Source organism: Lotus japonicus, chromosome 1, assembly GCF_012489685.1.
Source record: "Lotus japonicus ecotype B-129 chromosome 1, LjGifu_v1.2".
NCBI classification, from domain to species: Eukaryota; Viridiplantae; Streptophyta; class Magnoliopsida; order Fabales; family Fabaceae; genus Lotus; species Lotus japonicus.
In genome coordinates this window covers 11,844,423-11,857,265 of record NC_080041.1, presented here as the reverse complement: position 1 = coordinate 11,857,265, position 12,843 = coordinate 11,844,423, and the positions used below count along the sequence as shown (strand labels likewise).

At 33.1% G+C, this 12,843-nt stretch overlaps 2 protein-coding genes across 3 annotated transcripts; one reads left to right on the top strand and one right to left on the bottom strand.

Moving 5' to 3' along the window:
• On the top strand, positions 1 to 4,755 carry LOC130733634 (proline transporter 1-like). The gene is made up of 7 exons (XM_057585865.1): positions 1 to 508; positions 640 to 864; positions 1,268 to 1,362; positions 2,539 to 2,728; positions 3,195 to 3,319; positions 3,441 to 3,656; positions 4,268 to 4,755. Exons 2-7 carry the CDS (start codon positions 717 to 719, stop codon positions 4,643 to 4,645), a joined length of 1,152 nt encoding a protein of 383 aa, XP_057441848.1. The 5' UTR covers positions 1 to 508; positions 640 to 716; the 3' UTR covers positions 4,646 to 4,755.
• A 334-nt stretch (positions 4,756 to 5,089) lies between these two features.
• LOC130733635 (protein transport protein yos1-like) lies at positions 5,090 to 7,848 on the bottom strand. Of its 2 annotated transcripts, none has more exons than XM_057585867.1 (3): positions 7,692 to 7,848; positions 5,817 to 6,065; positions 5,090 to 5,350 (listed from the first exon to the last, which is right to left on the bottom strand). In XM_057585867.1, the coding sequence occupies exon 2, from the start codon at positions 6,059 to 6,061 to the stop codon at positions 5,828 to 5,830; it is 234 nt and encodes a 77-aa protein (XP_057441850.1). In that variant the 5' UTR covers positions 6,062 to 6,065; positions 7,692 to 7,848; the 3' UTR covers positions 5,090 to 5,350; positions 5,817 to 5,827. The 2 variants fall into 2 exon arrangements, with proteins under 2 accessions (XP_057441850.1, XP_057441849.1); XM_057585866.1 differs by having other exon boundaries at positions 5,090 to 5,331.
• Positions 7,849 to 12,843: the final 4,995 nt, after the last annotated feature.

Below are 12,843 nucleotides of genomic sequence, written 5' to 3'. Positions count from 1 at the left end.
GTGTCTTGTTACCAGAAAAAATCTCCAATCTTTTACAATTTCAATACAGTTAGTTTTATTAGCAAAGAAGAGTGAGTTAACACGCAACAAGTACAACAAGTAAAGAACAAGATCACTAGTAGTACCAAGTTGTTTCAAGTCTCATGCAGAGAGAACAACAAGTACCAGGTTGTAGGACCCAGATTCCAATACCACAGAAAACAGACAAACAATGAATCAATGATGCAATGCAACCATCAGAATCAGAATCAGAATCAACAAGTGGCAGCTATAATAGGGGATTGATTGGATGAAATTGAAATGAGTAGTTCATTTTAAGTTTATGAAATTTTTTCATTTTGAAAATTCTGAATTTTGTGTTATTTCATAAATTGAGTCAAGCTGGCGGTGAAGAACGCCGTCTCCGGCGAAGAGGAGCAGCTGAGTGTGCCGCTGCTATGTGAGGTTGAGAATGGTGGAGGAGGAGGAGATGTTCAAATCCCTGAAACTTCACATCAGATTAGCACAGGTTGGTACTTTTTTTCTTTAAATTCTATGCAAATTTGTGTGAATTTGTAAATGGGTAATTGGGGGAAATGAAAAATTCATCTGAAAGTTTGTTTTTTTAATTGTTAATTTGTGGATTTTTCTGTGTTTCAGATTCATGGTTTCAAGTGGGGTTTGTGCTCACCACTGGAATCAACAGTGCTTATGTGCTTGGATATTCAGGGACCATCATGGTTCCACTGGGTTGGATAGGGGGTGTGGTGGGGTTAGTTTTTGCCACTGCAATATCCCTCTATGCAAATGCTCTTATTGCTATGCTTCATGAATATGGAGGCACAAGGCATATTAGATACAGAGATCTTGCTGGTTATATATATGGTATACACAATCTCAACAACACTACTAGCTACTACCTAGTTTCCTTTCCTTTCTTTTCTTGTTATGTTATCTTTTGTTGTGTAAAAAATTTAGCTTCTAAGTGTATGTTTGGAAGCTATTATACAATTGATTCTGAAGCTAGAGTTTATTCTAGGGAGAAACTTCTGTCAGTAGGTTTTGGGTTTTCGAATTGATTCTGATGAAATAGAAGCTAATTCAAACATGCTATTAGTTCTTGCATGTTTGGATTTAGATTCAATTTTTTCAGAATAAATTATGCTCGCTTAAAAGCTACTTGGAGTAGCTTCTCCCAGAATCAATTCTGATTCCAACGTGAAAATCTACTGTGTATCCAAATATGCATTCCTTATGCTCACCCCTTTGCATCTTATTCTCTTTACAGGTAGAAAAGCATATGCCCTCACATGGACTCTGCAGTACGTCAATCTTTTCATGATAAATGCCGGATACATCATTTTGGCTGGTTCTGCTTTGAAGGTATAACACAAAGCTTAATTAACTGACTAATATATTTTCTTTTCCACTCATGCAAGCATAATTACATTGTTTATTCTCTTTAGTCATTCTCTTCTTTAGTTATATGACAAAGCGCTTTACAAATCTTTTATGAATGTTTTCAACTCTGGTTGCCTTTCTGTTTCTCAAGTAGCCAGCTAAAAATGCTGGGTTTTGCTTTCTCTGCACTTCAGAATCCCTAGCAAATCAGAACTACCTCTATTTCAAAACTATTGATGTTTAAGGTCAATGTGATAGGGGCCGCTAATCAGGATCAGCTATTGGATCCTGTAGAAAGGCCCAAGGTGTGGAGGGTATATAAGAGAAAGAATAAGAACAGAGGGGTAGAATAAGAATTGTATGCATGAGTCTTTAGGGACTAAGTGGAGTGAGGAGGGTGGTGCAGCACTCATTCGGTTGATTTTGCTTTTGCGTGTTTGAGGGCAGAATTCCAACTCTGTTTGGAATCTCTGAAGGAGCCCTAGGCTCTGGTTATCTTATTTCTACTATATTACTCTTTAATATTACATTATCTTTTCCATGAGTTCCATCACAATGCATATAGATTAAGAAACTCCTATTTGATTGTAATATTTTTATATTTGATTCTGAACTAAAATACCCTAGTTTAATGGTTTAGTTCAGACAGAGAAGGAGTAATAAGGTTAATAATAGAGAAAGATCATATGTGAAAAGAAGAAGTGATCCAATGCATGTTTGGAAATTCTAATCTAACTGATTCTAATGTTTGAATTAATTTTGGGGAGAAGCTTCTGTCGACAACTTCGGTGTTTTAGAATTGATTCTGCAAAAAGGAAAAGTTGATCCAAACATGCTAATCGTTGTAGTTAGTTGAGACAATTTTGAAATAATCATCCATATAATGATATAATTGTTACATGAGGGTAGTAACTAATAACTAGAAAGAAAAAATTGACCAGACTTTGGATTTCTGACACATCAAGACTTCTCCTTCCAGTGACTTCATTTAATGATACATCAACTGCTTCAATTTTTGTCAATTCTTCTCCGCCTAATATAGTGTTGATTGGATTATTCTGTTTCCGGATCAGCAAAAAAAATTACAGTATCTTCCTACTCAGTCGATCTTGTGCTTTAGGAATGTTTTTTGAAACTTGTTTGTTCATTGTCAAGCAGGCTGTTTATGTTCTATTTAGGGATGATGATCAGATGAAGCTTCCATATTTTATTGCCATAGCTGGATTTGTGTGTGCAATGTTTGCCATTTGTATTCCCCACCTCTCAGCTCTTGGAATTTGGCTAGGATTTTCAACAGTTTTCAGCCTAGTGTATATTGTTATAGCGCTTGTACTGTCACTTAAAGATGGTAATCTCTCATGTCCGTTATACTTATGTGCCTGAGTACTTTTATCATACAATGAATTGCTCTTAAATCTATAACACAAGTTCTTTAACTGCCGTTATTGGTCCAGTTTCTGAGAGAAGGAAACTATTTCTATCTATGTTAGCTAAACATTTTTGTTGACACTCATTCTATAAATATACTCTTCTCTTGTGTTTGAAGAAAGTAATGTGCAAGTTTGATCATTGGTTTTTTGTTCTCCAATGCCCTATAATCAAACTTTTCTTATATTCATGTTATTAGCAATTATAATTAACTCTTAGCAGAAGTTAAGATAACTAGTGTTCTCATATACAACAGCCAAAGTTCTTGTTCAAATCTCACAAGTCTTTTGATTTTGGTATTCTGCTGCTGCTGGTTTTCTGAGTGCAGTCATTGTACTTGATAAATTCAGAATGAATTTCCACACTAACCACCACTGCATTATCAGGAATAAAATCACCAGCTAGAGATTATAGTATTCCAGGGACATCAACAAGTAAAATATTCACATCAATAGGAGCATCTGCAAATCTTGTTTTCGCATATAATACAGGAATGCTTCCTGAGATACAGGTAAGCTTCAAGCTTTAATAGTTATTACTTTCTTGAGCTTTATGTGGATTCATAACTCTCTTTGATTGCTTCATGTGCTCTGGAAAATGAGTTTTATTTTATTTGGTATTTAACCAAACAGGCAACAATCAGGCAGCCAGTTGTGAAGAACATGATGAAAGCTCTGTACTTTCAGTTTACCGTTGGAGTTCTGCCCTTATATCTGGTTACATTTGCAGGGTACTGGGCTTATGGATCTTCAACAGAAACCTATTTGATGAATAATGTCAATGGTCCAGTTTGGGTGAAGGCCATGGCCAATGTCACAGCCTTTCTTCAATCAGTCATTGCATTGCATGTAATGACTTCTAAACTGAAATTTTGCTGCTTTTAGTGCACGTTTGGTTTCACGGTTTGGATAGAATCCAAGACACATTTTCTCGGAAGCTAAGTGCATGTTTGGAAAAGCATCCTACGTGCACGTTTGGAATCTGATTTGAAAACCACAGTGAAGGCAAAATCATGGTGGAGTGACAAAAGCATCTTCCCTTAACTTTTGCTTCTATCCACTATGATTTTACCTTCACCGTGGTTTTCGAACAAGTTTCCAAACATGCACACAATTGATCAGGACCAGAATCAATTTTGGGGAAAAGTAGGGAGAAACTTATGTGAAAAGTTCTTGGGTTTCAAAATTGATTCCGAGACAAGAGATGTTGATCCAAACATGTTTTAAATTTGTTTGGTTTGGCGTTGAACTCAACACCTGTCCAAGTTCGAGTCAACATAGAAAAAATTTACTTCTCCATTGATGCATTGTGATGTGCGTTTTCGCGTTTGGATGTGAAAACCAAACGGACACACACCAAATGTGATTCTAAAGCATTTCAATGTGAAACCAAACATGTCATTAAGTATCTTGCTTAAATTGTTTCATTGGCCTATTAACCTTTGTTCTGCTTCTGATAGATATTTGCAAGTCCAATGTATGAATATTTGGATACAAAACATGGCATCAAGGGGAGTGCACTGGCTTTTAAGAACTTGTCATTTAGAATCTTGGTTAGAGGAGGCTACCTGACTTTGAATACATTTGTCTCAGCTCTATTGCCATTTCTTGGAGATTTCATGAGCCTCACAGGAGCCATCAGCACATTTCCCCTTACTTTTATCCTTGCAAACCATATGTATCTAGGGGCAAATATGAACAAATTAACATCTGTTCAAAAGCTCTGGCATTGGATCAACATTTGGTTCTTTGGTATCATGTCTGTTGCAGCAACTATTGCATCGTTGCGCCTTATTGCTTCAGACTCCAAAACTTACCACTTTTTTGCGGATTTATGATTAAATTCTTTACTCTTTCCGCAATACTAGTGATCATTTTTTGTGCTTCAAAATGACTTCCATTAAAAAGTAAAAAAGTAGAATTACTTATGATATCAGAATAATTACCATCTTATCTTGTTAAATACACCCTTCACTCCCACTTAATATAGGTGACTCGTGAGGGGAAACATATTTTAACTTTCACTTTGAAGTAAAAGATCATTTAATGTGAAGGCGTGACAGACGTTCTTATAAATTATAATCCATTAAATCATGTAATTTCATGAGTTATAACATGTTTGATTCTTTGGTGAAGTGTTTAAAACCATTTCTGGTTTAAAGTTACAAATCAGTAAATTTGTCAAGTAAATCGTGAAACCAAAGAGGCACTTACTTGAGCAACATCAGTTCGGATCTCCAATCAAGAATGAAGCAATAAAAAACTTATTCACACAGGGAAAATTGGAAGAGGGTGATTAATTCTTAAGAAAATAAATACCATAACCATCAAGTCATCATAATCACAATTATCCCCATTTCTAACTACTTATGTCACCATTGCAAACGTGATTTTACATCCATAAATTTCATAACTGGATCAATATCACTCTAGAAAGGTAAGTAAGGACATATTTCTACAACAGAATTTGTCAAATTTTCCCACCTAAGAACAACTTGAAGCCATCTGACGAAAATTCCTGAACCTGCAATCAAATGAAGAAACTGAAACAGAGTTAAATGTCATGTTACGTCCATCATACCTCGCAGCTTGATCATGCAACAAAAAATAAAACCATATTGTTCAAATTGCATAAGAGAGGGAGAGACAAAAATCCTTAAGTAGATTAAGACTCATTTCACCATTAATCTACTCGGAAGTCTACTAGTGAAATATAGTCAAATTTTAGTGAACTAAATTCAGTTCATGTACAATCAGAATCCTCCAAATTTTATTTTCACAAAAATAAAGTCTCCATCTGAAAAGGTCAACATATAATTCATCTTTATGCATTTCGTTAGTTGGAGAAACATAAGAAAAGGACAAGGCAGTGAAGGCTCTACCATAACAGCCTAACAGTAGATGTTTGTTATGATTAAATCAAAATTTGGCATCTTATTACAATTATTATAGGCTACATATATAAAATTAACAAAATGTTTAAACCAGACATATGTATTGATATCTCACCTTGCTAGGCATCATCCAAAAACTAACTTTGCAATAATGGTGATGGAGTTGATAACTATGAGAGGAATTCTTCCATACTGACAAAAATAAATTAAACCTATAATCTTGCGTTTGACAGTGTTTGTTCTTGGGTCCAAATGATCTGAAAAGCCCCATCCTCTAGGTGCAAGAAAGCGGTCCTCATTTAGGATTGCTAGTGCATTTGAAAGAAGTATGAACCCCTCAATTATGGTCCAGAAACCCATTTCCCTGCATCGGCAATAAATTCAAGTCATTTGCAGTAACTCACTAACTCTTCTTCATGTAGTTTAACCATTAACAATAGTAGAGAATAACAAATGGCTAAGACAAATCATATGAAGCTTCAAGGCCGGTGATACCCCTCAAGCTCCTCCACATGAAAAATTTCAATATAGAAAGTTTTTTTTTTGAAAAAAAAAAGAAGAGATCCTTAATATTATATAAATTAAGACATAATGAATGACTTATAGAAGAATGGAAGATATGATGCATTCAAAAATAGACAACTTGATGTTTTACAAGTCACTGGAAAACTATGTGCTGGCAAGATAGAATAGAAGATCAAGTTAATTTAATTCTAAAGCACTGACTGAAGAACATAATAGCCAGAAATAACATATGGAATCATATATTAGCTACCATGACACTAGTAGTTCCTCCCTTCCAAAGACTTGTCAGTATTAGCTTTGAAATGCCAATGATCATTGATGCAGTTAATGTTTGGAGTTTGGACTTTGGAGGACAAGGGGATCACTAATCATAACATGAAATCTACTGGCAACACTATACAAGTGTCTTATATAACCAAATTCTAACCTCTATAACACCAGTAGAATTAATATAGACGATGATATGACAAAGTAATCATGACCATGAAAGTGAAGTGCGGCATGCTGTTCATGACCCTGATCCAGTAGATAATTATACTATATGTTGAAGTCCATGTTTCCATTTCCAGAGTATTGCCAGACTTCTGTGCATGTTTGGATACATAGTGGAAAACCACAGTGAAGCCCAAATCACGGTGGACAGCCACAACAACGTTTCTGTCCACTGCGATATTGGCTCACCATGATTTTCCAAGGAGTATCCAAACATGCATTCACTAGGTACTACCAATACGTTGACCAAATTAACTAAACTGAAGACGGGAGGAAAACAATTTTTTAATTACAATCACTGCAAGGACCTCAAAATCATTCCATAAGGCCTCAAATCATTCCAAGTTTCCAGTTCCGGAGTATTGACAGAGTTGTAGTGCATGTTTGGATACATAGTGGAAAACCACGAAGAAGCCAAAATCACGGTGGACAGCCACAACAACGCTTCTGTCCACCGTGATTTTTCACATTGTATCCGAACATGCATTTACTAGGTACTACCAATAGGTTGACCAAATTAACTAAGCTGAAGGACCTCAAAATCATTCCATAAGACCTCAAATCATTCCATTAAACTGATGAACTTCTAATTCATCTTTAAGTATACATTAGAATACCCAAAACTTAACAGTACTTTCTTAAGCAACCTATGTTAATTTTTCAGTGTTTACAATCACTGCACATAGTACAGACATGTCTTTTCACATTGAAACAATAGGGTGAACACACTTCAAGCCATAGATCAGAGTTCATATAAACATTGAATTAGCACAGAAACAGTGGAAAATCCCAGATCTGCAAACAAATTCTACAACCTAAAGTTTGTATCACTAAAAAGTTTTGATTTTTAGACGAATTAAGCAAAAGGGTCATCCAGAACTTCGATTGAAATCAAGGGCAGGAAGCTAAAAGTAAAAACAAAACCGATTCGGGAATAAAGGAAAATTGGAAGAAGGCATATGAAGAAGGTAACCTGATTACAGAGACAGCAAGAGCGGAACGGTGGATAGGTTCGCCGTTGCTGCCGGTGCCGGACGGTTGAATCAGGGAAGACGAACAACAAGTGATGGCTGTGCTAATCGGAGAAGAGAACTATGATGGAAGATGGAACCAAATTGTGCCAAAACGCACCGTTTTGTGCCAATTACTTTGCGGTTTTACTTTAGGCTTAATTGCACTTTTCATCCCTGTTCTATACCTCTTGTGCAATTTTGATCCCCTTTGTTTAAAGCGAGCAATTTTAGTACACCAAAGATCAGGGTGTGACAATTAGGTCCTTCCGTTAGTCTCCGTTTAATTGCAAACAGAATATTCTTATTTAGATTCCTTTTTACTAACTAAAATAATAAAAAATAAAACAAATTATTTAAAAAATGAAAGATTATGAGATTATCCCTAAAATTACTCTCATCTTCACCCTATCATCACGTTCAAAAAAAAATTCTTCACCCTATCATCTTCATTATCCATCTTCCATCATCTTAACCCAAAAATTAAGAAAATCAAAACCCACAAAACCCATAAATTTTTAACGCATATAATATTCATCTCCTATTTCATCTCAATCCTCTAACAACCAACAAAATCCAGAAATATTTTAACTCTCTTCATCTTCATTCTCCCCCTTCATCCTCAACCATCCCTCTTCATCCAAAAAAAAAAAATTCAACGCTTTTAACAACACCTCAGCACATTCACAACCAGATTCAAAATCCTTTTCTTCACCCTTTCCTTCTCCTCCTCATCTCCAATCACCCTCAACCACCCCATATTCCAGAAATAACAATCGCACGCGCCAACATGACTCCTTCCTCTGGCCCCAGTCACTCCACACATGCGCTCCACCCTCTGCCCTCGTCCTCTCCTCCTTCCTCCCTCCAACCTCAAAACCCTCCTCCCTCAAAACAACAATGGTTCACAGTGTAGATCTAGTGAGTTTCAAGGTGTAGATCTAGGAAATGTGATGGCAGATCTGGGTTTGTTAAATCTGAATCGATGAGGTGATGGGTTTTTTTGAAGGAGAAGAAGAATACGAGCCATCCACAACCACCGCACGACGAGCTCTTCCGCGCCGGCCACCGCTTCTTTCTTTGACGGGGACGATGAAGCTCCAAAGAGAGACACATAGACAATGCGAGGAACATAAACATGTGTGAGGGAAGGAAAATAAAACGAAGAGACAAAGGTCAGGAACATAATCATTAAACAATACGGGAGATTCAGAGAGCTTAGAGAGAGGGACAAGTTGTTGCTTAGGTGAGAAGGAGATTTAGGTGAGAGAGGGAAGAAGATGAAGAAAATGGAGAAGATGAAGATTCAGAGATTTTTTTTCTCTGAAGATTCAGAGATTAAGTGAGATTAGATATTTTTTAATTTTAGGGTTATATTTATCTAGTTTAATTAAGTGTTTATATCCTATTTAATTAACCTTAAATGAAATGATTATGAAATAAGCTAAGCAAATATTGATAAAAAAAAATCTATTTAATGAAGTGGCAGCCTAGTGGCAAATTTAGTCTGATCCACATCACTCATGAGCTCCACATAGACTAACTCTGTTAGCAATTTGACGGAAGGACTCAATTGTCACATTCTGATATTTGGTGTACCAAAATTGCTCGTTTTAAATAAAGGGGATCAAAATTGCACAAGAGGTATAGATCAGGGATGAAAAGTGCAATTAAGCCTTTACTTTATGTTTTGAGTTCTCAATGTAAGTAAACTAGTGTTTTTTACCCGCGCGTTGCACGGGAAATATGTCTATTGTATTTGATACATTAATTAATATTTTGATTATTAAAAATATATTAAACAACGAATGAAATAGAAAAGTCAGAATTGATGAGTAAAGTGGAGATAAAGACTTCTCTTCTAAGCCCGATTAAGACCAAGATGAACTCGTTTCACATTCTTCGTAAATATGAAGACGATAACACAAATCATAGATATAAGGAATTATCAATATATTAATCTTAAAAAAAAATTAATGTGATAGTAGCACAAATCAGGATTGTGTAAGATATATCATAAAGTATAACATTATTGTGTTTATTCCAACTAAATAGGGATGACAATGGGTAGGTACTATAGTACCATCTCCATACCCGTGTTTTTAAAAATTACATGTAAAAATAGTGGGTATGGGTGCGGGTATGGGCACTATAGTACCCAACCGGCTCATATCCGCACACATATATTATTATTATTATTATTATTATTATTATTATTATTATTATTATTATTATTATTATTATTATTATTATTATTATTTGGGAATATATTAAAAAATTAACTTAATATATTAAAAATAGTGGGTATGGGTGCGGGTATGGGCACTATAGTACCCAACCGGCCCATATCCGCACACATATGTTATTATTATTATTATTATTATTATTTGGGAATATATTAAAAAATTAACTTAAGCTATTAGCTTTCAAGATTTTAGTATAGTTTTTTTTTTTTTACTCAAAAAAAAAATTAAGATAAAATCAAGAAATAAACCACCTAAATCCTAATCAAATCTAAAATTTAAAAATGTATTTTTTTTACTCTAAAAATAAATCAAAAATAAATTAAGATAAAATCAAGAAATATACAATATAAATCCTAATCAAATCTAAAATTTTAAAATGTATTTTTTTATGAGAATTAATTTAAGAATGACACGTGTTATTTTTTTTTTCCAATTAGTGAATATTCTGCACCCTAGAAGATTTTCTTTTCCTCAATCATTTTGCTTTTGATTAAGAAGAGAAAAGCAGGAATCCTTGAAACATATGACATCTTACAATTAGTTGAAGAACAAAATCAATTCATGAAGAAGATTGAAACAGAAACCCAAAAAGAAGTCTTGAAGAATAAAATACCCTCCTTCACCAATTTGAAAGGACTGTGGTGAAAGAATTGTATTTAGTGTATTTGTGAATCTTGGGGTGGAACCCTTGTGAAATAAAAAATCAAAGGCACATTTTAGTCAAGAAAAACAAAAAATGGTGTATTGTCCCATATGTGCGCACCCCAACAAATTATCTATATATGTGAGAAAAAAACAAAATAATTCTCCCACCCAAAATAATTGTGATTACTTCACCAATAAACTTATACTAACAATCAATTTAAATTTAACTTAAGGAAATATATAGAGTAAAGTAAGATAAGTCACCCAATTGGCATACTAAAACATGAGTATATGCAAGACTAATGAGTTTGAGGAAAACATAAACCAACCTTAAGAATGGGCTAAACATACTCATGAAGATTAAATGTGAGCTCTTCATATGCTTTCATCAATTTGACTGACATGTGCATCATTAAAAAAAAATAGTAAGTTGTGCATCATTCACATACAGTGCAAAGAGTATGCTTATACACACAGCTCAAACATGAAGAATAAAAACGGGCAAAATTTGAGAAATGAATATAAATTCAGGCTATCCTAAGTTTCGTAAATTTCTATAAATTATACCAAAATCTGGTTTAGAATGGTTTCACACGCATGGATTTCTACAAACTATACTAAAATCTTGTTTAAAAAAATACAAAAGCGGAAGAACAACAATAGAAAAAACATTACATCAGAATCAAAACATTACGTCTTCAACAATGATTCGTCAAAGGGTCTATGCAAAAATTTGTAAACTGTTGGATCAAAACACACAAAATATGTGAAATTTAAGAATCCAGGATTGAATTACGAACAAAGGATAAACTGAAATGGCACAAACCATCAATCACAACATGATAAACTCTTCTTCACGTAACATCATCTTACGGCATACCTCTGTCCTGATCGCGACATGTGGCAGAGGTAGAAATAGCAGCTATCAAATCTCTGCGTGTCCATGGTAGCTTTGTGGACCCTCAGCACCAAATCAACTCCCTTTTCTTATAATTAGTATTAAATAAATAATAAGATAAATTAAGATAAAATCAAGAAATAAACAACCTAAATCATAATCAAATCTAAAATTTAAAAAGGTACTAAATAAAGATAGATAAAAACTACCAAAATCTAGCAAATCACAATAAAAACTCATAAAATCCTGAATTAAATAAAAATATGAAAATTCAATAAAAATACCATAAAAATTCATTTATACTCTAAAAGTAACTCAAAAATAAAATAAAATATTTCATGAAATTAAAATAAAAAATAAACAATAAATAAGGATAGATAAAAACTATCAAAATCTAGCAAATCACAATAAAAACTCATAAAATCCTGCATTAATTAAAAATCCGAAAATTCAATAAAAATTAATTATTATACTCTATAAATAAATGTAAAATAAAATAAAATATTTCCTGGAAGTAAAATTAAATAAATAATAAGATAAAATTAAGAAATAAAAACCCTGAATCCTAATCAAATCTAAAATTTAAAAAGGTACTAAATAAAGATAGATAAAAACTACCAAGTCTAGCAAATCACAATAAAAACTCATAAAATCCTGAATTAATTAAAAATCCGAAAATTTAAGAAAAATTAATTAATATACTCTAAAAGTAAATCTAAAATAAAATAAAGTATTTCCTGGATTTAAAATAAAATAAATAATAAGATAAATTAAAATAAAATTAAGAAATAAACAACCTAAATCCCAATCAAATCTAATATTAAAAAAGGTATTAAATAAAGATACATAAAAACTAACAAAATCTAGAAAATCACAATAAAAACTCATAAAATCCCGAATTAATAAAAAATTCGAAAATTCAATTAAAATTAATCAATATATTCTAAAAATAAATTTAAAAGAAATTAAAAGACCAAATCTTATCTTTTAAAATAATATCAATCAATTATTTTAGAATATATAAATTTAAAACATATATCAATTGAAAATTATATCTTCTAAAATAATATCAATTAATTAGGTTAGAATATATAAAATTAAAACATATATCAATTGAAAATTATATCCTCTAACAAATTGACACGTGGAATAATTTTTATGAGAATTAATCTGGTGCTGACACGTCACTAAGAATTAATCTGGTGCTGACACGTCACTATGGAAGTTCTTCTTTTCTAATATATATATTGATATTGATATTGATATTGATATTGATTGATATTGATTGATATTGATATTGATATTGATATTGATATTGATATTGAT